General features: G+C 39.9%; 1 protein-coding gene across 8 annotated transcripts in view; it reads right to left on the bottom strand.

Annotated features, from left to right (window-relative positions):
* FBXW7 (F-box and WD repeat domain containing 7) overlaps nt 1–26952 on the bottom strand; it is a 217178-nt gene that overhangs the window by 7578 nt on the left and 182648 nt on the right. For all 8 annotated transcript variants that reach the window (XM_029076398.2, XM_039913749.1, XM_039913750.1 and 5 more), the window contains 7 exons: nt 25655–25737; nt 23107–23248; nt 13929–14063; nt 5083–5206; nt 3390–3526; nt 2346–2459; nt 851–1032 (listed from right to left, as the gene is read on the bottom strand). In XM_029076398.2, coding sequence (XP_028932231.1) covers nt 851–1032; nt 2346–2459; nt 3390–3526; nt 5083–5206; nt 13929–14063; nt 23107–23248; nt 25655–25737 — 917 coding nt within the window. The remainder of the gene's footprint in view (nt 1–850; nt 1033–2345; nt 2460–3389; nt 3527–5082; nt 5207–13928; nt 14064–23106; nt 23249–25654; nt 25738–26952) is intronic.

Raw genomic sequence — 26952 nt, 5'->3', positions numbered from 1 at the left:
AAACAGGCTTTATTAGTGGTTTTGTGCAACACAGCATTTATATACTGCATTATTGCTAAACATGATTAAATTCATATGCTTTGTTTTGCCTTGTCTCCCAAAATGTAAAAAGTGGTAACCATTCCCTTCCAAAATTGCCGCCAAAATATTTTATTTTTTTAAATTAGGGAAAAAAAGTACCCTGAGTTTTCTGAAATATGCAAAGCCCTATTCTACCCTCGGGAAATATCTGTAGACTGAAAGCTGAGAGGTTAGGTGAATTGTATAAGGCCAAGAAATGATCAAGACTGAAACCAGGAGTCCCTATGCTTCCCGGTTCATGGATGTTCCCTTTGGACTAGACTATCGTTTACAGTATCTACTGCCAATTTCATTGTATTTCTATGCCAAATATCACCTCTCGAAGCCTGAGATCACAGGCACTAGAGCCTAACAGGGCAAGACTGAATAGGATCATTAAAATCCCTTGGAAACAAAACCCCTTTGTGGTTGTAGCATGGTGACATTCTCAGAAAAAGGCTACACCAATTCCAAGGAACACACCAGTGCAAAGGATACTGCTACTCTAGGAAGTCCTAGATCCACGTGCACACTAGCCCCTGCTTTGCCATCAAATAAATAAGCTCTCTAGTTAGAGGACATTTTAATTCCATTCCTATCATCCCATAGGTTTAAAAGTGGTATGGATTCATGTGGTTAGATTTGAAACCCATCTTTAAAACTGTCCTGATCCACCTGAGCTCTATGCACTTTGGCTTCCAATTTGTTAGCAAAAAAGGTAAGTAAATGGGGTCAAAAGAAAGGGGGTGTGGTGGGAAGGGAAAAACTGATTTCAAGAGTTTGATTTTACCTTTTCTCGTGGAGATGCATGCAGCGAACGGTGGAAGTGTGCCCATATAAAGTATGGATGCATTCCCCGGTCTCGGCATTCCAAACCTTCAGCGTCCGGTCTGTAGACCCACTGATGATGATGTTGTCTCTCATCTGCGATGACCAAACTCCACCAGTATGACCCACCAATGTTCTTAAGCACTAATGGAAGATTGAAGACCAATACCTTATGTCAGCAGGAAGGGATTTTAACTACATTTTCAACATCCATTGTAACTGCGGTAAAAAAAAGAACGATCACCCAGAACATTTCACTCTTGAGACTATTAGGAAAGAATTTTAAACGTTGGTCTAAGACCATACTGTCAAAATTCACCGCACATAGTCGGAAGCACATTCCGTTTAAACATCGGGGCCGGGTGAGGCTGTAGAGAGCTAGCGTTTCTCACTAAGGTATGACAGCTCCAGCCTGGCATTTCCGATGAAAGAACACTTAAATTGAACGTGGTTTCTTTCAGGGGAACAGTTCTCATGAAAGAATGCCGAGAACAGGGTGTGGCTGCATACCACATTTCATCTGAATCCTCCCCAAGGCAGTAGTTAGGATCCAGCCAAGCTACTTCTAGACATGTAAAGACAGACGTTAAAACCTTGAAGATAAATCCAAAACTAATATTACACAGTGGCAATGAGGAGCTTTTTCATATCTTGAAATTCTGACTCAGAATATTTAGAAGATTAATGATATAATACTGAAATGAAAAAAGGAAGTTGGGATTAAAATACTGCCTCAAACGGGAACATTTTCCACACTCTCTTCTCCTTTCATTTTTTTAAAGTCCTGGAAAAAGGCCAGTTACTTTTCCTACCCAAATACGATTTCTGCCCCGGGCAGATAAGTAGATTTCACCACTGCATCATTTCAAGGCCGATAATGTTGTGTGCACTCCAGGTGATTTGGGGACTGCTTCTTTCACTAAGCTGCAATCTCAGTTCCTTGTCTGGTTAACTTCCCTTTCCCACTGCTCGAGAAGGGTCTAATCGAACATGAAATATTTGACTTCCAAATGACATGCAACATAACAATGACACTAGTCAAGGGGGGAAACAATCTTGCATAATCACGCCTTGAAAAAACTAAAAGATAAAAGTAACATTCAATGTTCAGGCTGACAGTCGCGAGACCAATGAAGCTTTAAAAGAGATAAAGCACAGCATCTGTCCAAATGCTCAGGAATCCATGTCACAAATGGCTCCACAAAAGTGAAATAACTGCCAAGTGAGCCAGGGTATATGCCTATTGTAACACCAGCATCGCAATTCCCCATCACGGTGACTTTCTTCAAACTGCCTTCTTTCGGTTACTGGAGAGGACGACCTGAATTCTTGCTACTTATAATAACCAGGCAGCCGGAATTCAATCTTGCTTTCCCCTCCCACTTTGAGTCGTTAGAAACACAATGCGTCGAGGAAATGGTCACTTGGCAAACAATGTTTTCCACAGGGAAACTTACTTTGCCTGTAACTGCTGACCAGACTTTTAATGTGTTGTCGTCGGAACCACTAACTATTCGGTTACCACAGAACTGTAAGCAGGTGATCACGTGGTCATCGTGGCCCTTGAGCACCTGAGAGGACAGATACAAGAACCAGATCCATTTCTGAGCCATGCTTTTAAATACTGGTATATAAACAGAAAGAAAATCGCATCACTGAGAAAGGAGAGCATTTTCAGAAAGACTACCTAGAACGAGCACTTACAAAACACTAAACCTCAGAGAAGGGCAGGATTTTTAATATCAATTTCTTACATATATGATTTCATATGTATTTTGTTTGTAAATAAAACTCAAATGCAATTTTAAAAATATATTTTAGAAGTCCCAGTCTACGAAGCATATAGATGAAACAAAGATACTATGGAGGATCAAGCTAGAATTCTATAGTTTCACATGGTTCAGGATTTATATGGCTGCATTTTAAGGGGTTAAATATAGTCTCAAATGAAAGGGACCCAAAGGGATTCAATTTATTCTTCACTCTTGAATCTCCTACGAACAATATCAGTCCAACGGTCCACCCCAAGATTGACCCTGGAGAATTGTTGCTACATAAAAATTAAGCATTCAAGTGAAAGCTGGCCATATTTTAAATTCAAAGTCATGCTTAGGTAAGATTTCAAGTACTTTCAAAGTGTAGAAAGCCTTAAGGACACCAAAAAACCCCACCTGAATTATAGCAGAGATAGGAAGAAAAAAAATCAAGCAAAATGAAGCAGCTATTTGGGGCTTTTTTTTTTTTTTTTTGAGTTCAAGACAAATAAACTTCACCAACAGGGTGTTCAGAAATTTTCACTCCAAAAGAGTAACAGCAAAAATATACATAGCCATTACAACACAGTCACTTTAACATGCCTTCCTCTGTCAGGTCTGAGTATTTTTCAGGGTAGAAAAAATTAGCTATCAAAGCTTAGACAGCTACCCTTTTCAGTTATTCTAAAAGATTTTGGTGCATTTTAAGAATTCCTGTCACACATGAACTTAGTTCAGAATAGTTACCTTAGGAGATTTCAGTTCTCCTCGCCGCCAGTTAGTATCAATTCTATGCTGTCTGATGTAAGCACTTTTCCATGGGCTATGTATAAACCCTGGCTTTATTACTTTTCTTCTTTTGATATGCAATGGTTCATCAATCCCTGAAAGTAACACAATTTAAACTAATCATTTTCTTCAATCAAAAATATAAAATCCACATTTCAGAGCACTTTCAACAACCTTATCCTTTAGAACTACTGGACCCTGTTCCATTCTTTATCATTTACCTCATTTCACTGTCCTTGACTACGAGTCATCAGTATCAACTTCTCCTTCAATTTCACAGCTATTTTCACGATCTCATTCAAAACTAAGATAGCATTAGTAGACTTTTTGGGAACAAACCATCCACTGCTCCTTTCTTTACTTTTAGTTCAGTTCTCTCCCATCTCCAACTTGGCATTCTCTTCAGCTGAACAAATTTGGTACTTGCGTATCTAAGGTGATCGGGGGGCTTTACTTATAAAAAAAATTGGATAGAGCCATTAAGAAACTGATTTCCAACCTCGGGCAAGTCACTTAACTTCTCTGGACCTCAGTTACCTCATCTGCAAAAATGGGGATTAAGACTGTGAACCCCATGTGGGACAGGGACTGTGTCTATCCTGATCAGTTTAAGAATAATTCTTGTATGTGCCAAGCACTGTTCTAAATGCTGGGAATCAGGGTAATCAGGTTGTCCCACATGGGGCTCACAATCTTAATCCCCATTTTACAGATGAGGGAACGGAGGCACAGAGAAGTTAAGTAACTTGCCCAAGGTCACACAGCAGACAAGTGGCGGAGCGGGGATTAGAACCCACGATCTCTGACTCCCAAGCCCATGCTCTTTCCACTGAGCCACGCTGCTTCCCATAGTTTGTACCTACCCCAGCGCTTAGCACAGTGCCTGGCACAGCGTAAGCACTTAATACCACTAAAAAACCCTCAAAAATGTCTTGTCAGCAAGTTGCAAGGGGAAATAAAAATAGTAGTAATGATATTTATCAAGGGGTCCCTGAATTCAAAGTGCTTGGGAGATACAACAGAAGCATAGCCACAACTGCAATTCGTCAAAATTACTCATTTTAAGGAGCTCCAGTGAAAGGTTTTATCAGAAAGGTGGGTGCTCCTTTGGATTAAAATGGGGGTTTCATTTCTATTAGTCATAGTACGACTACACTGTGAGCCTGTTGTAGGGTAGGGATTATCTCTATCTGTTGCCAAATTGTACTTTCCAAGCTCTTAGCACAGTGCTCTGCAAACAGTAAGCGCTCAACAAATACGACTGAATGAATGAATGAATATTTGAACAAGCTGAAATTTGAAACTCTTCGTTTCATCTTTCCCTATCCACACCATTTATATTCAGCTTTTTCTTTTGGGCTTAAAGCTTCATCAAGTGCAGCAAAAGTACAGCAAAGTACACCTCCCTGCTTTGCAAATTTCACCATTGTAACATTGGTTTTATTGAGCTCTCGAGTGTCAAGAGACCCTGCTCACTCTACACTTTCTGTTTCGTAATGGCAATTCTCCCGCCACCCAACTCCCAACCTTTAGAGAACACGATCCTTTCCAATTTTTTAAAAATCTTTTGGAAGTCATCTTTTATATGCTGCTAATTTGGGGGGTTACTTCCTGTCTCTCAGCAGTTTTTTCACCTAACTTTGAACCTTACCCTCTTCCTTGCATTTCTCTCTCCACAGAAGGTTGTCTTCAGCTAGAATTCGCCAGTAGCGGCATGTCTGAGCTGCCTGCAGCAGGTCCTTGGGTTCCAGGAATGAAAGCACATAAAGTGCCAGCTGTGGAGAGATAGGAAATAAAATGTTCAATTGCTGCTCTACCGTAAAAGTGTCGAGGGCTCTTCCACTCCCCCACCGAGGATTCGGATCATTGCAGATGCATCAAAATGAGGATACAAACAGAACTGTGGGGGTGCCACGCTCTCTTTGGCCCTGCTTGGTCCACTGAGCATTTGTTTTGGGGCTGAGGAGGGTGACCTCTGGAGTGACGGCCAGGTCTCACCCCCTGCTTTAACTGTGATTACCATGGTAGCACTCCTGCCCTGCGCATGGGGACCTTGGTAGCCTGAGGTACTTCTGGCTCTTGCTGTCGTGGCCCCAACGCCTCACTCTTGCTTAGCAGCCCTCACACTTCCTCTCTCTTCTAGGCCACACTCCTCTGGGCAGGGCCTCCTTGTTTCTCTTTCAGCATTAGCTCCATTCCCTAGGAAGAAGGCTATTGCCCACATTTCCCCAATGGTCCCTCCTTTGCCATGCAAGTCAGCAAAAAAATTGGTGGCAAAACCATTGGATTCGATGGGGTGAGTCCATCGCCTCCCTAGTCGTCATTGATGGTATTTATTTAGTGCATACTGCGTGCAGAGCACTGTACTAAGGGCTTGGAAATGTACAGTATAACAGAGTTGGTAGACCCATTCCTTACCCACAGATGAATTTACAGACTAGAGGGAGAGACAGGCATTAATCCCTTCCTTGCACCACTATACCCTGATTCATAACATTCCCCCTCATCCCTCTGTTCGACCTGCCTTTTGGTTTAATTAAGGTTTAAGCTTTGGCCAGGGATTCTCCATTCTCACCTCTTTTTCTCCATCTGGTTCTCCCTTTAAAACCTAACTCCACCCTTGTGCTGATCCTGGGTTGGGGTGAAGTGAGAGGTATGTGGGGGTGCACTGGGGTAGACAGGAGCAGGCTGGGCTCTCTGGTGAAATAGCCAGAGAGGATTTCCTGTTCTGGCAAGGGCATTACGGGGTTCAGTAAATGAGAGGGAGGTGGAAAGAACAGGAGTTCCTAGACATGGCAGCAGTACCTCCCTTGGAGGCAACACACACACACACACACACACCACCCCATCTCCCCCCTGCCGCCCAAGCAAACAGGGACAATAACCCAATCTATACCTCTCTTTAATCCCGGTGAGATCAGGCATTTCTGCTAACATTATATAATTATTTTATGAAACGTCTTATCGCAATGCATGATTGATTTATACAATATTATTTGGCACATGGTCAAGAGAGCTATTTTCATGCACAGAGAGGCATTAGTCTGCAAGAGGATCTGTTTAATAGGCCTAATCATAGAATCAGAGATGATGTGACTTCCTGTAATTGGTCAAATGCTGGCCCTTCCATAGATCTTCAATCTGATGGGCAATAGCATTTGAGCACTCTCTGTCCCAGAGAAAGGAAGTTCAAAGGAAATAGTAGACACCATTCTTATCCACTAGGACTTTAAAACCTAAGTGAAGCAGGCGGGACAAATTTATATACAAACTTAAGTGAAAGGAACATAAATATGCTGAAAGCTTAATACTAACACTAACACTAATACTACTTATAATATTTGCTAAGCATTTACCATATTTCAAGCACTGGGGTAGACACAACTGAATAAGAATGGACACAGTTCCTGTCTCACATGGGGCTCATAGTCTAAGGGGAAGATTCTTGAATATAAAAGTGAAAAAAGGAATGGGTGATTATTTTGACTCTACAGTAATCCCAATATTTTCATTAAGTTACAAAGGATACACTTCAATTAATGGCATTTACTGAACATAAAGTGTGTGTGCCGAGCACTGCATCAAGCATGTGGGAGAGTACAATATGTTAGAGTTGATAGGCATAATCCCTGCCTACCATCAGCACACTTACTGTGTGCTGAGCACTCTACTAAGCACTTGGGAGTGTTCAATAAAACAATACAACAGAGTTGTATTGGCTGCCCACAGTGAAATTACGGTCTAGAGGATCTTAGTCAAGAAGGGGGAAGATAGATGTTGAAATAAATACAGATAAGGGAAATGTCAGGGTATAGGGATATGTATGTAAGTGCAGTAGGCAAATATCAAGTCGGGGAAGGTTTCTTGGAAGAAATGTCATTTTAGAAGGGCTTCAAAAGTGAGGAGAGTGGTGGTCTGCTGGATTTGAAAGGGCAGGAAGCTCCAAGCTGGAGGGAAGATATGATCATGGGGTGGCTGGCAAGATAGATGAGACTGGGGTACAGTGAGTAGGTTGACATTAGGAGAGAAGGGTTTGGGCTGGGTTGCAGAAGGAAATCGGTGAGGTAAAGTAGGAAGGGGAGAACTGATTGAGCATAGGCTCCTTTCATTGATTGGGTATAAGCTCCTTTCATTCATTCATTCGTATTTATTTAGCACTTACTGTGTACAAAGCACTGTAGTAGCACTTGGGAGAGTACCATATAACAATAAAAGGACATGAGCTCCTTGTGGGCAGGGATTGCATCTACCACCTCTTAGTATACTGTACTTTCTCAAGCACTTGGTATGGTGCTCTGCATACAGTAAGTGCTCAATAAATACCATTTATTAACTGATTAAAACTGAGGGAAACAAGTTTCTGTTTGTTGTGGAAGCAGCGTGGCTCAGTGGAAAGAGCCTGGGCTTCGGAGTCAGAGGTCATGAGTTCGACTCCTGGCTCTGCCACTTGTCAGCTGTGTGATTGTGGGCAAGTCACTTCACTTCTCTGTGCCTCAGTTACCTCATCTGTAAAATGGGGATTAACTGTGAGCCTCACGTGGGACAACCTGATTACCCTGTATCTACCCCAGCGCTTAGAACAGTGCTCTGCACATAGTAAGCGCTTAACAAATACCAACATTATTATTATTATTTTTACTATTAACCATTGGAGATTTTTGAGGAGTGGGAAGATGTGGACTGTGATGGTAAAGTTTAAGAGAGGACAGGGTTTGGGTGGGAAGTTGAGGAGTACTGTTTTGTACATGTTGAATTTGAGGTGTCGGCAGGACCTCCAAGTAGAGATGTCCTGAAGGCAGGAGGAAATATGAATCTGAAGAGAAGAAGAGAGATTGGGACTAGAGAGGTAGATGTGGGAAATGCTCACAGAGAGATGGTAATTGAAGCCGTGGGAATGAATGAGTTCTCCAGGGGAGTGGGACCCAGAACTGAGCCTTGAGGGATTCCCAGAGTTAGGGGCTGGGAGGCAGAGGAGGATCCAGTGAAAGAGCCTGAGAAAGGTGCAGCCAGAGAGAAAGGAGGAGGGACCCAGTTGGCTGTTTCTAGGAGAAGGGGGGACTTCAGTGTCGAAGGCAGCTGAGATCAAGGAGGCTGGAAGACTCCTGAGGATCCTTCCAGCGGCCTGCTGTACGACTCTGGGAAAGATATTAAACATCTCTGGGCTTCAGTTCCCTCATCTGTAAAATAGGGAAAATAATACCTGGGTCTCCTGTCTCCCAGGGATGTGGGGCGGATTAAATGAGACACCTACTGAGAAAGCACTCTCTAAATTCAAGGCATTACTATTATTACTTCCTAGGTAGCTTGGTTAGGATTATTTCTAGGACCGGGTGTGACCCACGGGCCAAACCCTGTACACTCCAGCCTAGAGAATGAAGGACCTTGTTACCCCAGCTCTGACAGCACTCGTCTCGGATTACACCCACACATTTATTTTCATTCATTTTCAAGTTTCAAAAGTAACTTGGCAAATGAGATCATTGGGCTCCCCGTTCCTTGGGGGCAACGGCTTTTTCAGCTGGACTCTAAGACCCGCTTATCCCAAGTCTCTGACACGACCCAGGAGTTTCTTAACACAGCTGACGAGACCCAAAATGATGGCTTTCTGGTCTTTCGAGTCTGCCTTCTCCTCTCCCGTCTACCCTCCCTCAAAAATCACTGTCCTCATATTCATAAAGAAGCTGGCAACCTGCGGGTGAGAAGATTTAGAGAATACTACGGTCTACTGGAGAGGGCTGTTATTATTACTGCGCTTTTGGAGAATTGAGTGTACTGCTTTCTTCTAGAGAGGACGAATTAAGGATAACTTTAAGGCATAACAGACCCACAGCAAAACCAAACGATAAAAATCAATGCTAGAGTTGACGTTTTGAGAAAGCAGTATAACCTCTTTCATTTTTAAAAATAAAATTAAATGACAAAATTCAGATTGAAAACAAAACCATCTCAATCAAGTGTAAAGAAGGAAAACTCAGGATAAAGGCTAGGGGCTGCTTTGTTATTCACTTGGCTGCAATTTAGATGGGATTCTTGGGTCTACAGAGACAATAATGTCTAATCGAATTATACATATGTTCCCGTTGCTGTCTTATAAATCTAAGGAGGCAGAAATAATAAGATGCTACTTCAGGAAGCTAGCCATTAAGGCAGCAATACCATTCAGAGAACTGACAGGTGACAATTAAAAACTTTATAAAAAAAACCCCCATCATTTAGGCTTGTCATTTTACTGTCACCTCTTATACAAGAAGCTATCTTGGTGGAGATTGGAGACTTTTTAGGTGTGGGCAGTGTCTCTACGGAGGAGCAGCTGCAAGTACGGGCCTCCACCTTCTTACACGTCTTCGAATAATGGTTCAGGAGGAAGCACTGTCGATTACAACAATAATTTAAAATATATTACTTAGAATATCATATTTATAGATTAATGGGGAAAAAACTTGTGTTTCAACAACTGGAAAAAAAACAACGCGGTCCTGGTCCATCAATTTTCCCTAAAGTCACAGACTGTAAGATCATTGTGGGCAGGGAATGTGTCTATATATTGTACTCTCCCAAGCACTTAGTACAGTGCTCTGTGCACAGTAAGTGCTCAATAAATTTGACTGAGTGAATGAATGAATATTCGGAATGAGGCCATTCAGACAGTCCTGGAGCGATATGCTGAAAAGGAAGAAAATTCTCTACAAGAAAGAGCTCCTGGTCATCTTCGTAACTGATGCGTTCACCTGAAAAACATCAACTGCTCTAACTGCACGTACCCAATGTGACTAACAAATTGTTTGGATTTTCTAGTGTGAAATAGTTAAATAAATATTTCACTTCAGGAAAGAAAATGACTAACACATTGCACCAATATCACTATGTGAATTTGAATCGAATGTTTAGGCACTGGTAGGAAAACTGCTCTTTCATGGCTTTGATCATGTTGATATTCTATTAAGTATGTATTTTAAACAGTTACTATTTGAAGATTCTGAGTAATGATTCTACACTTCAGCTTCCATAAATAACCCACATTGTGAAACATCTGCTCTAAAAATCAGGCTTACTGAGAAAGCATTTCAGAATTCTGCTAAAGATAAAATCTTTCAAAGCTCAGTAATTAATTTTAAAAGTGGGCAGTATCAACTTCAGAGCTTAAGAATTTTTTCTTCACCTTCGGTTGTCAGTTGTTTGGTATGTAAGGTTCACAAAAGGCACAGAACACATCTCCTAGAAACTCAAATTTGGGTTGAATTTTTTTGAGCCAAAAAGCATACTGCAAGCACCCCTTTCCCCTCCCCAACACCCACCCTCACACAGGCGAAGACTAGAATTAGATTACTGTTGTACTGATTACTGAGCAATTGAGGATTTGATTTTCCCTTTGAAGTTACTTCCATTCAAAAACAAAATTTTAAAGAGAGTCTTTTCCTGGAAATGTCTTCCTCTCTAAAAAGTGTAGAAGGGCAGGAAAGAGGGCTAAGGTCCCAATGAAAGTGGTTTACTTGTCAGTTTACTTAAGTAACTTTGCTTTCAGTTTGTCTCAGAAGAAATGCTTTCAGAGAAGCAGCAGGGTGTAGTGGATAGAGCAAGAGCCTAGGAGGCAGAAGGTCATGAATCCTTATCCCACCTTCCCCGCTTGCCTGCTGCGTGACCTTGAGCAAGTCATTTAAGTTCTCTGTGTCTCAGTTACCTCTTCTGAAAAAAATGGGGATTAAGAGTGCAAGCCCAATGTGGGATAGGGACTGTGTTCAACCTGATTAACTTGTATCTATCTCAGCACTTAGAACAGTGCTTGGCACATAGTAAGCGCTTAACAAATACCATAATTAAGGAACACCTAGATGGTGTAGCAGAAGGTTGCACTTCTGGATAGGAATGTGGTACATTGCTTCTGGTCAGCAAAGGAATCTAAATGTACACATAGAGCCAATACCCACACAAACTCTTACTGAGGTGAAATAAAAACCAAAGAACTGGCTGGTTCTGGGATTGAAGATATGACTTTTTAAAAGATCGGGTCCATGTCAACCCTGACCATCCAGATTCGATTCGAATGATTAGCCCCTCTGTAGTTTTTGTAGGACTCCCCCTGGGATCTATGCATAGCAACACTACACAACATAACAGTTGCCATGCTTCCCAAAGTTGGCTGTGGTTCAGTGACAGATTAAGCCGGATTTTTAACAAGTATTTTGTGTTTCTTTAGGACCCAGCTCACCCAGAAGTTAGGAATTTTAGGTTGTTTTCCCAGCTCTTCCACAAATTCACCTTTACTTAACATTATTTCTCAAGCATTGTGTAACCTGGTGTACCATCAGCCATCTTCTCAGAGTTTGTGGGTTTAATGAGCTGTTTGGAAATAAACTTTTAAAATCTATAAAAAGAATTATATCAGAAAACTTAGCCAGTATTCAATGACATTATAACTTGGCTCTGAAGTTCAATTTCCTGCAGTAAATAGAGATGAAGATATTCTGATGAATGGTGATAGTTCTCAAATAGGTCCCATCAATTACTCAAGGGGAGCCTCATTCATTTCATTCTTGCAGAGCTGAAAGGAACATTATGCAAATGAGGAGCAAAAGGCACCAGGCAAAAAAAATAATAATAATAATAATCCTTCAGTGGATTGGCTGTTGCCTATTTCCCGATCTCTCCCACCCCACTTATTATTATTTTAAATTAAATCATCCTGAAGCCACTTTAAAAAGAACCAAAAGATGTTCTTCTGGTCAGTGCTTTATTCATTCCAGTTGGTGTTTCTGAAGATTTGTATTTGAATTCCTCCTGCTCAAAAAATGTTCTTTCTTCACTTGATCCTAAAAGTGCAGTCCTATTCTTTTGAATTGGGAAATCCCCATGAAAATGCATATGAAGTTACAGATTCCTTCTACTCATTCCTCTTCTAGTTGGATAATGGGAGAAAATAGGTCACTAGGAAGAAAGCTCCTATATGAATGAAAATATTATACACATTTTGGAGTATCACTTTTTTAAAATTGTGAAGAATAAAAGGTAAATAAATTGACTCTCAGTCAATCCCTGTGAGAGGGTTAACCGAATTCAGTGTCCTTCTCAGGAACCAAAAGAGAGAACCTAAGACGTTCCCTGAAGCCCTTCATTTAATGGGCTCGGGACTGTAGTGAGCCAGTACGAAACAGAAAAATGGACTAAAGGAATGAGTAATCTTTTCCTTGGTAACAAATGGTAGATGTTTCAGAAAAGGCAGTTTTTCTTAGCCTGGCGGTCCTTGAATCAGACTCATCATTGGTCTTCAAAAGAATGTGATTATTAACCATTTAAGTTCTTCCTCAAATGATCAGTTAGGAAAACTAGAAGGGACTGCCTTTTCCAAAACTGGAAAAGAATCAGCCTTGAGGAAAAGATCCCTCTCTTTCTGTCTCTGTATGTGGAATAGACAATAGGAATATACGCACACACACAAGGCACACATACACAGAAGGGCAAAAGGCAGTGATAGAGGAAATCAAGACCAGAGAAGGAAAGGATCCACTAGGGGAAAAAAAAATGAAGGCAAAGGAAAAACAATGGGGTAAGAAAGCGAGAAACATTCACTGTCTAGCTAACATGACTGAAGACTGGGGTTGCCACTAATAAAACATTTAATTATATTAGCATATTAAAGGAAAGGACAACAACTAAATCTAAACTTTAATAATGCCATTTACACACCAAAAACACTGTCACATTGGAAGTAGGCAGGTGGGGACTAGACCCATTGTTTACATAAATGTAAATAATCAGAATGTCAGAGAACAGAACTAAGCATTCTATTGTATATAAAAAAGGATTTATTTCAGACTCAAATTTCTCCAAAATAAACTTTAAAGGTATTCAACAGAACAACTGTCCGTCTGTAAATGGTAAAAAAATACATAATCAATCAAATGTATTTACTGAGTGCTTATGACTGCAGAGCACCGTACTGGGAGTTCTTGGGAGAGTACGATATAGTAGAGTTGGTAGACAGGGTCCCTGTCCACAAAAAGCTTACAAATGACCACCTAGTAAAAGTAATGAAATTATTGGACCAGAGAGCTGAATGACAGAATAAAAATGAAAGAGAGAGAAAGGGAGAAAGAAATAGAGAGTGCGTGTGCCCAGGTAGTCAGACAATGGAAAACCATCACCAATCCTCCTTTCCAATGTTACAAGTGTCAAAATACCAAACACACTATTATCTTCAAAGAAATTCTTAATAAAGATAAACAAAGCAATCGATAGAATTCACAATGGCTTACCCTGATTCATGGAACTTATCCCAGGAGTGAAAAAGAAGTCACTTAGCTCATAAGCATACATTAATCTGAGAACTGCATTATTAAGTCATGGCAGTTTGTCAACTTGCAGGCCTCTTTAACACCAATTAACGGTGCTAAACTGACAATACTGAATACCATAATTAGCACGGAAGTGTTTAAAGGTGGCAGATGATGCGTTACACAGTCAAACGGCACCCAGTGCCCAGCAATAATTGATAATACTCACCTCTTTGGGGAGCAAGGAAATGAAGTCCCGTTGAAACTGGGGTTCTATCACTTGCATCATGTGTTTCACTTGTGTTGGTTCACAACTATCTATAAGTTCATCTAAAGCAAGCAACTTCTCTGGTCCACTCCAGCTCTGTGAAACAGAGAACAGGTAAATAACATTTGATGTACCTTAAGCAACCCAGAACGATGGATTTTAAACATTTGCTTATTAGTAATTTTGAGCAAAGGTGTTTCTGTTCAATCGTTCCTCTTTAGACAGTACTGGTATGCAATAGCCATTAATTCTCACTATACTTTATTAAGAAACCAGCAACTTCATTTGGACAAAAAAAAAAAAAAAAAAAGACTGCCAAGTGTCCGCTTTCGTTCCGGAGGGGTGGGGGCTGATGGTTTCTCTCAATCATCTAAAGGTTATTGTGTTATTCCTGCTATATATTCATCCGCCACAAGTATATTTCAGGATCCTGGCTGTAAACCAAATTTTATTTTGCAAACATCAATTTACATTATTGAGTAAACAGGGAATTTTGACTGGTAATTTTCCTTTCTCTGCGGTCCCTCTAATGGGCACCATAAAATTTGATGTTTTTAATAAGGCACTCATCTGAGAGAGTGGCAGATTAGCGACATCATTTGCAGAAAAAAATTAATAACTGAATATACCGCACATCTGACAAGTGTGTCCCCGCAACTCAAAGAGGGTTGATTTGTTATGCAAAACCAATTTCAACAGCAAAAGCCCCAAACAATAGAAAATGCAAGCTGATCTAGTAGCAAAATTAGAGCTGGAACAAAAAGACCAAGAAGAGATGAAAAACAAACCACAGTACTTCAAAAAACAATTTCTAATCACATTTTAAACCTACGCATTCTTTTAAATGGGTGCTCAGAAGTAAAGTACACCTAAGGGGACTATTTAATACCTGGCTCAAATTGGTCCTGTTTTTGTGATTCGAAGTTCCTACTGCTGTCCCTTTGTGCTTCAATATTCTCTTGTATACATTTGCTGCATATAAGAACTTTTCCAAATATTTCAGTGATTTTTTTTCACCTTCAGAATATTATGGCCATTTTGGAAGGCAACCACTCTTTGCCAGATCAGTTCTTGTTGGAGCTGACATCCTCAACATTTTGTCTCATCATGATTAAGTTCAAATAGAAAGCAAGGGCTCACGCACAAGGCTTCAGAGGTACCTAACTAAACTACTTTACAGGTATTAAATTAAATCTCTATTTTTCTGACCCTTTTTATTTCAACTTTCTATTTCTATCTATGGCTAAAATATGATTAGTCATGTACATAAACACAAACATTTGAAAGTTATTAATTCAGTGCACTTTAATGATTGCTCCATAGCAAGATGATCCCAGTGAAAATTTCATAAATTGTATTGAGTGCTTAGTGTGTGCAGAGCATTCATTCAATTCATTCAACAGTATTTAATGAACGCTCACTAGCACTGTACTATGGGCTTATGCATCATTGGATTTGAAAGATTCATTATGAATGCATGACAAATTCACCAACTGAACACATATTACAATCTCAAATACAAAAAACTCTAAAATAGACCTCCTTTACTTTCTCTAAATATAAGGCTTCTTCAAGTTTTAGTTTCCAAATTAAGGAATTTTGAACACAATATTAAAGTTTACAAAAGTGATTTTATTGGTTTTTTGCTTTGAGATTTCCAAGAGAAAAAGGGTCACTAAGTCATGACGCTTCAACAAAACCATTAATAATTAATTTAAATCAATTAAATTTCAAAATACCAAATACATAAGGAAAGTCTTAGGCTATGTTTGAGCATCTAACTTGAGTTTTAGTACACATTTTCTGGTGAGATAAAAAATGTTAAAAATTACAATGGCAGGAGCCCTCCACAAAGAGAGTGGTTGACTTTTTTTAAAAAATGACATTTGTTAAGTGCTTACTATATTCCAGGCACTGCACTAAATTCTGGGATATAAATTAATCAGGTTGGACACAGTCCCTATCCCACATGGGGCTCACAGAATTAATCTCCATTTAACATATGAGGTAACTGAGGCACAGAGAAGTTAAGTGATTTGCCCAAGGTCACACAGCAGTGAAGTGGCGGGGCTGGGATTAGAATCCAGGTCCTCCTGACACCCAGACCCATGTGGCTCAGTGGAAAGAGCACGGGCTTGGGAGTCAGAGGTCATGGGTTCAAATCCCGGCTCGGCCATTTGTCAGCTGTGTGACTGTGGGCAAGTCACTTAACTTTTCTGTGCCTCAGTTACTCATCTGTAAAATGGGGATTAAAACTGTGAGCTCCACGTGGGACAACCTGATCACCCTGTATCACCCCCAGTGCTTAGAACAGTGCTCTGCACATAGTAAGCACTTAACAAATACAACATTATTATTATTAGGCCATGCTACTTCTCTGTGGGGGAAGCGAATGCGGCCAAAAGCTGTAATGGTGACTTCCAGATCCTTGGGACAACGGGCCCCAAAGGGGAACTGGACTCCTTCCACTGCTTTCCCATCTTATCTGATGCCTCAAGAAGCCAGAAGCAGAGGGAGAGCCAATGGCACCAAAAGCTTCCTGGGCTGCAGTGAAGAGCTACTTAGCCACACCGAACCCACCATAACAGTATCTCATATTTGTAAATGTTATTGATTGTCCCTCTGAGCAAAGAAATCCTGGCTCCGTGTTTATATGTGCATAGTGAGGTGGCAGCAATGGAGGAGATGCCCAAATAAGATTTCAGTTTTCCCAGGGCCCTCTACAACTGCTTACTGGTTTTCACCGAAGTACTATGCAGCCAAAGGGAACAAGCTGCACCTGGAAGTGAATGAATGCCAACTGGCATGGCCGGGCTGCAGGAGCAGAAAAAGTGGCATGAGTCAAAAGTCTGGGCTAGATCCCGGCTGCCCAGACATGGGCACCAGACATGGACATGTGTCACCTCACTGCCCAGAGAAGGGGATTGGTATGACACGATCACAAGCAAATGATCGTGTCGGTTGCTCTTTGTACGTGAGTTCCATCCTGCAGGTGTGCTGGCATGCCTGCCACTACTGCTAACTCCAGAAAGCCCAAAATAGGAGGGAGAAAGGGGATGAGTGTGACGGCAGGGAGCCGTCTGGACTTCCTGGTCTGAGCCAACCCAAAATCCACAGCCCTGATTTTTGAGGTTTCACCTCATCAGAAACAAATCCTCCCTGCTCCAACCTACCCAAACCCTGAATTTAAAGAAGCGATTCAAAAGGCAGAGGGATTTACACGCAAGAGAGGTGAAGACTCTTCAATCAATAGTATTTATTGAGTGCTTACTTTGTGCGGAGCCCTGTACTAAACACTTTTGATTGCACAATACAACGGAGTTGGTAGACAAGTTCCCTGCTCACAGTGAGCTTGCAGTCTGGAGGGGGAGACAGTCATTTATATAAATAATTTATATCTACATACTTAAGTGCTGTAGGGCTGAGGGCGGGGTGACTAGCAAAGGTTGCGACTCTGTGGGCAGACCAGAATAGTCTTGGCGTGACTTCAACATCAGCAGACAGAAAATGGTTAATACCCATTTTTAAATATGTTTGTCCTTTCTCCCCATCTTTGTTGTCAGCATGGGTTAAGGCCATCCAGGGCACAACAGGGCTGGCTCTGTTTTGATCCAACCAGCCTATGCAGAGAACTAGAGAGTGTCCCTTTGCTTTTATGTCACGACCCTGAGGCCACTTGACTTTTAATCTCCTCTGTCCCCTATGCAAAAGACACTGGATAAGCAGGGTGGCTCATGGCTTTTGAGGCAGTTTCCATTGTAGACCTTCTAAGATCAGCTCTCTCAGTAAGATCCTTTTTAACCTTTCAACCCAACTGGGACTCCAGTGAACCTTCATGGCCTTCTATAAGGTTGACTATGGACTACAGAATTCGTCCATATTCTAGTACAGGCCCATCTCCTTAAGTAAAGTCAGCCCTCCTGCCCATTCTTAACCCCAGAGCTGCTTCCTCAGTCAATCATATTTATTACGTGTTTAATGTATGCAAAGCACTGTTATTAAGCACATGGGAGAGTACAATTTAACAGAGTTGGTAGTGAGGTTCCCTGCCCTAGTCTCTGCAAGAACCCTGTGTCATATGCACCTTTTCCTTAACCTTGCTCCTCACCTTCAGTGGGTCCTGCTTAGTTTGATCAAAGTTAAGGGCACCACCTTCTTGGTAGGTCTGCATGATGAAGAATATTAACATGAAATACAAAAATCAATTAAATTTTATGTTGGTATTTGTTAAGCGCTTACTATGTGCAGAGCACTGTTCTAAGCGCTGGGGTAGACACGAGGGAATCAGGTTGTCCCACGGGGGGCTCACAGTCTCAATCCCCATTTGACAGATGAGGTAACTGAGGCAACGAGAAGTGAAGTGACTGGCCCACAGTCACACAGCTGACAAGTGGCAGAGCTGGGATTCGAACTCATGAGCCCTGACTCCAAAGCCCATGCTCTTTCCACTGCGCCACGCTGCTTCTCTTAAATGGAGATTAAATTAAATGGAGGCAGATGGAGCATATTATTTTTAAGTCCTCTAACTTGAAGGAAAAACCTTCAAAAAATAGTTTAGGGGCTTGCCTTGCTACCTGCTGGCCCCATTTTTCAACTGCAAAATACTAAGACCTTTGAGGTAGGCTAAATTTTCTTAAAAACGTGTTTTAGGAAAATGTGACTTTAAAGACAACTTCCCTTGAAAGCATTTTATCTTATCAATACATGACAAAAAAACTCCAATCGGGGCTATTCTTTTTTCTGTGAATTTAAGGTTTCTGATTTGTTTCCAGAAATGGTCCTTGTGGAGAGTTTCGGACCCTCGATACTCTGAGAAGGCTAGGAAGGTTAGTTGGGGCCTTGGCGCTTTGGAGACGAGTAGAAGAGAAGCTGTTGAGTCAGGTTCCCTATCTCCACCTCTTTCACCAGTCCCTCTGCCTCCTTCCCTTCCTCCAAGAGGTCGTTCCTAAAATTCCCTACTGTGTCACCCTTGCACTTAGATTTACACAGCAGCTATGTACATAGCTGTAATTTACTTATTTGTATAAGTGTCTGTATTCCCCTCTAGACTGCAAGCTCTCTGTGGGCAGGGAATGTGTCTTCCAACTCTGTTATACTGTATCTCCCAAAGTGTTTAGTATAGTAGAGAAGCAGCATGGAGACAGAGCATAGGTCTGGGAGACAGAAGGTCATGGGTTCTAATCCCGGCTCCACCACTAGTCTGCTGTGTGACCTTGAGCAAGTCACTTCACTTCTCTGTGCTTCAATTCCCTCATCTGTAAAATGGCGATTGAGGCTGTGAGTCCCACAGGGGACAGGGATGTGTCCAACCCGATTTGCTTGTATCCATCCCATTGCTTAGTACACTGCCTGGAACATAGTAAGCGCTTAACAAATACCATAATTACTATTACTATTACAGTACTCTGCACATAGTAAGTGCCCCACAGACAATGACTGATACGACTGACTGATGTTCTCTAATATTTATTTTATTAATGATGGGTCCATAATTCTATTTATCTATTTTGATGCTATTGATGCCTGTCTACTTGTTTCATTTTGTTATCTGTCTCCCCCTTCTAGACTGTGAGCCCGTTGTTGGGTAGGGATTGTCTCTATCTGTTGCCGAATTGTACTTTCCAAGCGCTTAGTACAGTGCTCTGCACACAGTCAGGGCTCAATAAACCCGACTGAATGAATGAATGAATATTTCTCCGGCTACCTCCTGTTGTCTCCCCCTACCAAGATTCCCTCCTACTCTACCTGCGCCAATTCCACCTCTCTTGGTCCTTTATCAGGAGACCAGCTGTCAAGAGACCAAAGGAACACGCAGCACCCACACTTCTCTACCAAAAGCATCGGTTGGGTTATCAAGAAATTGGAATCCTTGGTTGTCAAAAATTCTAACATGTGCTCCATTCCTACTTTTTGTCTTTAATTTGACCTCTTTTGTAGCGAGTGCCGTTCCGTTTACATTTCCCCTAATCCAAGTAGTGCATCACTTGTTCTTATTCAATTTAGAAATCAAGTAGAGGAGTACGTTGGTACAGCACTGGCTTAGGAGCAATAGCTGAACGTAACAGGACAAGCTCTCCCATTTTGATATTTATGTAAGAGAAAATCCAACCCTCACTGTGTCCCTACAGTGTGTTCACAGAGATCGTGCCAGTTTAATTATCCCTGAATTCCACCACATAGGTCAAAATTTAACACAATGCATGACCCTCCTTCACTATAAAATTAAATTGTTTCTACTAGTTAGGCATTTAACACTGAAAGCCTTTAGGCAACTGCTTTATTTCTAGCAATGCAAGCAGCAACACTGGAAAATAAAGAGGAAAGTAGTACAGTTACACTCTGGATGCCCCAGAAGATATGGTGCTCAAAGGACTAAAGCATTTAGTTGGCCTTTTATTAATAACGAATTTCTTTGTTAAAGAATACTTATCATAAAACAACTTAGATGGCCATTTACTTCCAGAGATAATTCCAAATGTCAGGTCTTGCTAACTGCATTGACAACTTTTGCTCCAGATGTTGTATTTTCCCTATTTGAAAGTGACAGCTCTGGCTAATGGTTCAATTTCATTCTGCAACATGCAGCCTTGCTAAAACATGCTGGAGAGTAAAAGTATACCTTCTGGCTTATCTTATTGGGCTCTTATTTATCTATTCTGTTTTTTGGACAGTTAAGTCATAACTTATTCATTAAGAAGTCAGCAGTGTACAAAATTCTATCAATAATATGTCTTTCCCGTGGGGAAATCATAAATTTCTCTCTTTAAAGACTAATCATTCGGCAGAATTTTCTTCCCTATTTAAATGTGTAAATTGGACATGGGGCCAAACAGATAACCATGAACCATGTGGGAAAGGAAAAAAAACAACTTCCAGTCTATACGGCTTTAGAAGTATGTCATTTCCGCCTTGAAAAGGGAGAGGTCAGTTCCTTCAGAATGTGAATCCAGTATTTTGAGTCGACACATAGTCATGACAATACTAATACCAGAGAGGATGATTTTTCCATCGTATTTGCACTTGCCTGTGAGGAAACGACTTAAAAAAAACTCATGAGTCTTTCTGGATCACCGTATTAAATGTGTGCTTCATTTGGATTAAACCACATCTGATGACATGTATATGGTCTGCTTCAGCTCAGGCATGGATTTAACATGGTTTTGTTAAAAAAAAAACAAAAACCTGCCCTGCGTCACAGTGTGCCTCCAGTCTAGAGTTTGCTCACTGTTAAGATGAAGTAGCAAACTCCAGGTGGGAAATGAGGAAGGAAGAAGGGAGGGGGGAAAAGGAAGAAGAAAGGGGCAAACAAAGGAAGCGCCCTCTTTCTAGCTTCGTGCTTGCCAATGTTGTTCATTTGTTCAGTGCTTCAATAGCAGGGTGGGGCCCTGCAAAACAGCCAAGATCTGCCTCCAAGAGGTGGGTAGAAAAGACCCAAGGAAAGGTGAGAGGAAGAGAATGTATTCTTCCCCTTCTCACCCACACCCTGCTCAGTTCTTTAAATCTTTGTTGCTGCTCTAAACTGGAAACTGTCCCTGGGTGTGGCAGGAGGAGGAGACAGAACAATTTTTATTTTTTTTTTTTTATAGAGGAGCTGGATCCTGCTGAAAGGCAGTCTCATTAATGTGGAAGTCTGATTTTTCAGATCCCTAACACAATGTACTACACAGAAAAGGTAGGTGTAAATTTATACTGCCTCCTTTCTATAATTTATTTTAGCATCTGTCTTTCCTGCTAAATTGTAAGTTTCTTGAGGGGAGATCAGGTTTACTAAGAATTTATTTTAGTAAGTACAGCCAGCCACCTTGAAACACAGTTGCACCTGAACTTAATTTCCATGACAATTTTCAATCCCAAACCATAATTTGCAAAAATATAATTTAAGGACCCGAAAACATCAAATTTTGGACCTAAAAATCTGTGATTATCCAATCCCTTACTTCCTCATGTTCCACTCTCTTCTACTGCCAAAAGATGGCAAACTTTGATTTACAAAAGGAGCTGCTTGATTTTCCCTGGGGTTAATAATGTCTCAATTAATCAAGTTCAGGATATATGCATAAGCAAGGAAGAATGGCAATGGGATTTAAAAACTGAAGATTTAAAGCAGTTGGAGAGACAGAGACCACTACAATTATCAGAAACCTAAATTAATGTTGTGCTCATGAAGACTAACACTCACCTTATCATCGTGTTTACAGTTCATTTCATACATTATTTTAAGATCTTTAATATTAAAAAGTGATAAGATACAAGTATCTTGAAAAATCATGAGGGTGTATGCATTGAACTCAGGTCTCAGCTATAAAAAAAGATGTTAGAAGAATATTTACTTACTGCTGGGGATTATCTACTCTCATACACAATGCCTAGAGTGCTATTCTCCTCTTGGATAACTGTCAATTCTTAAAAATTCTCATAAAAATAAAAATATTTCCAGTTCTTTACACTTCTTCTAAGAGCACTATTATAAACCAATTTTCATCAATGTAGTGAAAGTGTTAGGTCTTGTCCTAGTTACACTGCATTCATTTCGTAGATGCATAGTATATCGTGTAGATGAACGGCCTCCAGCACAGCTGGACAAGGAAACCTCTTTGCATTTTTTTTTAAGCATAGTAAAATATTTAGGAACCCAGGAACAGCTGGAATTAAATTTCTGAAAAAAATAAAAAATCTTGAAATTCATCCAAGTAATTATTCTACCTCAGTAAATGTATTTACTTTTCCAGATTTTTAAAAATACACTAAATAACTAATTTGCAATAAGAGCACCTAGCACAGCAACACACATTAAAGGATCTACCATTACTCAGTAAAATTAACAAATTTAGGATAAACATACAAGTCTTCGATAATTTTATGGTTGCTCCAAATGCCTTCTTGTAGTTTGTTTTAAATGACAGGGACAACGGTTCTAGACTATCAATTAACCGTAAACAATCTTATTCACATTCTGAAGGATTTCTTGAGTCCTCAAGTACGACTACACAACGAAGAAATGGAAGAACAATCTGCCTACCCAAACCTAATGAACAAGTTTAGGCTAAACTCTGATGGGTGATGGGTGCGCTTAGAGGTCCTAATAGATATTCCAGGTAGAGGACCGATGGAGAGGAAATTGTATTTAGGGATGGGTCACCTGAAACATTTTCAGCCATTCCTGGAGACCGGTAGGTGGTTGGACAGAGGTGATCCGGCGTCGCTGCTGACCTTGACCATTGGCTGCTCTCAGGTCCCCAAAGGTGGTTGGTGTTGCTGAACATGGCACAAGCCCAGTAGTGCTACAAAATACAGAGGAAGTGGAAGCCACAAAGATAACTTTATATTGAGAATGTGACGGCTTTATGCTCCAAAGTCAATAATTCAGATCTAATGGCTCTAGCTCGCACTTACGTATTCTTCAGGGAAAAGGGGAGCACAAAACCTATTTTCTATTCTTGGAGTTAGAGTCTTCCTCCCCCAGAGCCACCTGTTACTACCAGTGCAGCACGTCTCTTCCATCCAGAATGGAAGAGAAACAAGGCTAAAACGGCCAGGAGGAGCTGCACACGCAATTGCGACTGCCAAAATCTCTCGCTGCCCTTCAAACCAACAGGTGCCATTCTTCCAAAATGCTTCATCGCCAGTAAACGGGGAACCTAGAGTTTAGACGTTTATCCTTCTGAAAGGAAATACAATTTGGCATGAAGCTTCTTGAAAACAAATTCAAATTTTATAATTTAAGTTCTGATTTTCTGGATGTCACTGGGGCTTATCAGTTGGTATTTTTAAATAATTTCTGAACTTTGCTAAGCAACATTATTTCTGAAGCTGAAAGACAAAGAGCAAACATATTATTTACCTTATTCAGAAAACCTTGAAAAAAATTTCCAAATTAGTAACCCATATAGCTTTTTAGATTTCTTAATATATTACATAGACAATGAAGTAAACTTGTGTATTGTGGGACTACAATAAATTGATATCTGCTTTGAGCATATGTAAGCCCAATACTTTATCTAAAGTGCAATAAAAAGCACCTCATTCTCTTTGTTTTAAAAGACAAGCCCTGGAAAGCAAGTCTCTGGCCCAGCACAAACCTTGCCAGTAGCCACCTGACAAGACCTTCCAAAGTAACCACGACCTGCAATTTTTAACCAGCATATTCAAGGTTTTGTGTGATTCCACACAGTAAGAAGCCCTAGTTAAAAATTTTGAATCGTTTCATATAAAATATATTTTAATAGAGATAACAGTATAGATCATTCAAAATTCAAATACAGTGAAAATCCCCTAAGTACCTCAGGTCAATCGAGAGTTTTTTTACTATACTCATTTTTTGAAAATACAGTACTGTTGAAGATTTTACTGGATATAAAGGATTGCTTTAGAGCAACATTACCAACAAATGTGCATAAGATGCTTTATATTTTAACATCTAATTACTGATATTAAAAATCTTGATTCTTAATTCTGTAAACCTTAGGGAATAATGATACCTGTTCAAATAAGATGAAAATAATTTGGAGCCAGTTAAGAGACCCCTTTGCTATTTTTGGGTAATGCCAGAAAAAAAATCTATAAACATAAACTCCTTTGCCACTGCTAGAGAATTGAGCTTGGCCAATGCTCTTAATTTACCTGGCCTGATCCTAAAAGAAAAGAAAAAAAACTCTCAAGAAATATATTTTTATTTCAGCAAGAGTGATATGCCTAAAAAAAGTGATCTGCCCAGCAACAAAATTATATAACAAGAGGTTTTAAATCTGTTTTGTATGAAATTGTATGAAAATCAACCTTTTGAAAAAAGGAGTGTCATAAAAGGATAAATGTTTAAAACAATCATTAATTTCTTATGGCTTTTTTGTTTTATGAATATAGGACACATTAAACTACAGTCCCAACTTTGAGCTATTATTCAAAAACCTTCTGAAAAGATAGTTCAAGTGTTATATTAAATTTTGAAGCTATTCTATCAAATCAATTCCAAATGATGCAAAATGGACTCTAAACCACTTTTAATCCACAACTGAATACATGGTATACTTACATTACAACTCATTTTATTGCAGTAGAAAGTTTTAGGGTGATGCAAAATTAAAAAACGTTGTAACAAAGCAAGATAAAACATAATAATAATAATCCTATCTAGTTGTTATGGTAACTCCAAGGCTGAGACTGAAAATAGTTGGTTTTGAGAAAAGAAAATAAAGGCTACATACATAAAATGAGTTTTATATTTCAAATTTATGAAATATAATCTTGTTAGTAATTATGAGGAGGGTTTTACTTGCTAAGAATTTGTTCAGTTCTGCATATATAAATTTCCACCCTAGAATTGTAGTTGCCATAGCAACTTGATACAGTCACTACATTTTGGGATTTCCTTTCCCGGAGATCTGTGCCTCTTAAATTTTACTCAGATATTTTCTCCTTAAGAGACGGCTTCTGCCTGTGGAAAATTCCTCAGTAAAGGCCCTGAATTAGGAATGTAAATCCACAACAGGGAAGTGGGCCAATCTTATTTCACTTTAAGTCTGTAAATTCCCTCTTTCTGGTGATTTTCCACCAAATAAACTACCTGCTAAGGGTGGGAGGAGGAACGGGGGGACAGGGGAGGGACATTCTATTTCCACTGCCATTATAATGGGTTACAATGAAAGTGAAGCAGTGTTGAGACTGAGCATTCTGTTATTCCATTTAATTACCTTGTGTATTCTGGGACTTTGCACGGTTTCTTTCCCAGAGAAAAAGAACGAACCTCGGAGCCATGATCCAACTTTCTTTTCATCTAGAAGGTAAAACAAATATTAATTTTTTTAATGGCCAGGCCACCAGATCTGAAGTAGAATTTCTAATTTTGCTATGTACTGCCCAACCATGTTCACTGGGCTTCTCAAAAATATCTTAAAATGCAACTTATGTAGGTTTTAGCCTACGCAGTTGTTCACTTATACTTTACCCATCTAGCCTAAGAGGCTGAACAGAAATATTAGTATTTTCGCCAGTCTAGAACCCAAGTTGAGGATTTTAAATATCAATGCTCACTGCTATATTCTTTGAGAATAATCCTATCTAATGGGTACAGACATATTGTAAATAAGGCACATTTCACATTCATCCATACTTGGAAAAGATATAATGTAAGTTGACCTCCTTCCACCTGACCTTATCATCCTTAACCCCCAAGCACATACTTTAGGGAATAAAAAAAATGCAACATTTATAAATAATTTTGGTTCACGTTATTTAACACCGACGGATATTTACCAAGCATTAGGGAGAATTTTCAATAAATTATCATCTAGAATGTTAGCAGAGATCTAAAAATAAATAATAGGAAAGCAAAGGAAAGCAAGTCTGTAAAATTACCAAAAAAGACATTTATCAGAAAAAGGGCACATTCTTTCAGCAGGAAGAGTTAAGGTTATCAGCAAATGCACCAAACAGTATTAACTATATATGGGTTTATGTGGCACTAAAAAAAAATTATGCCTTTTTAAACTACTTTAAAAATTGAAGCAAAATGATATATACACATTCTACATTGTATTCTTCATTTCCCACTATATGTTAGTTATTACAAATTTTGAGTGCTATTCCTTTTATAAGAAGGATGTTTCAAATTGGCACTCTGATCAACAAAATGTTCATTTTCAAAGAATGCTGAAATGTTTAGTTGCACTTTTAATAGAGTATTTTTTTCATCGGCCAGCTGAGCTCCTTTGAATGTCTCATCCCGCTACAGTTTTTGAATACATGAGATTTCATGGTAAAAATTAATACCCAATCCTACTCCTCCCATTTAAAATGAAAAACTCTCTCCCTTATTTTTCAGGGATCCTTCTTTTATTTTTTTTTTTTTACTTCAAAAGTGGAAAAAAAGGAAGATTCCAGAGATCATCTTTTCTCATATGAGCAGAAAAATAGCCTGCCTTGCAGCCACCTTGTTTTCCTGCTTACTGTCTCACATGGGAGCACCATAACACAGCATGCTCCACTATAA

The sequence above is a fragment of the Ornithorhynchus anatinus genome, chromosome 12 (assembly GCF_004115215.2).
Source record: "Ornithorhynchus anatinus isolate Pmale09 chromosome 12, mOrnAna1.pri.v4, whole genome shotgun sequence".
Classification (NCBI taxonomy): Eukaryota; Metazoa; Chordata; class Mammalia; order Monotremata; family Ornithorhynchidae; genus Ornithorhynchus; species Ornithorhynchus anatinus.
This window is presented reverse-complemented; position numbering and strand designations above follow the sequence as displayed.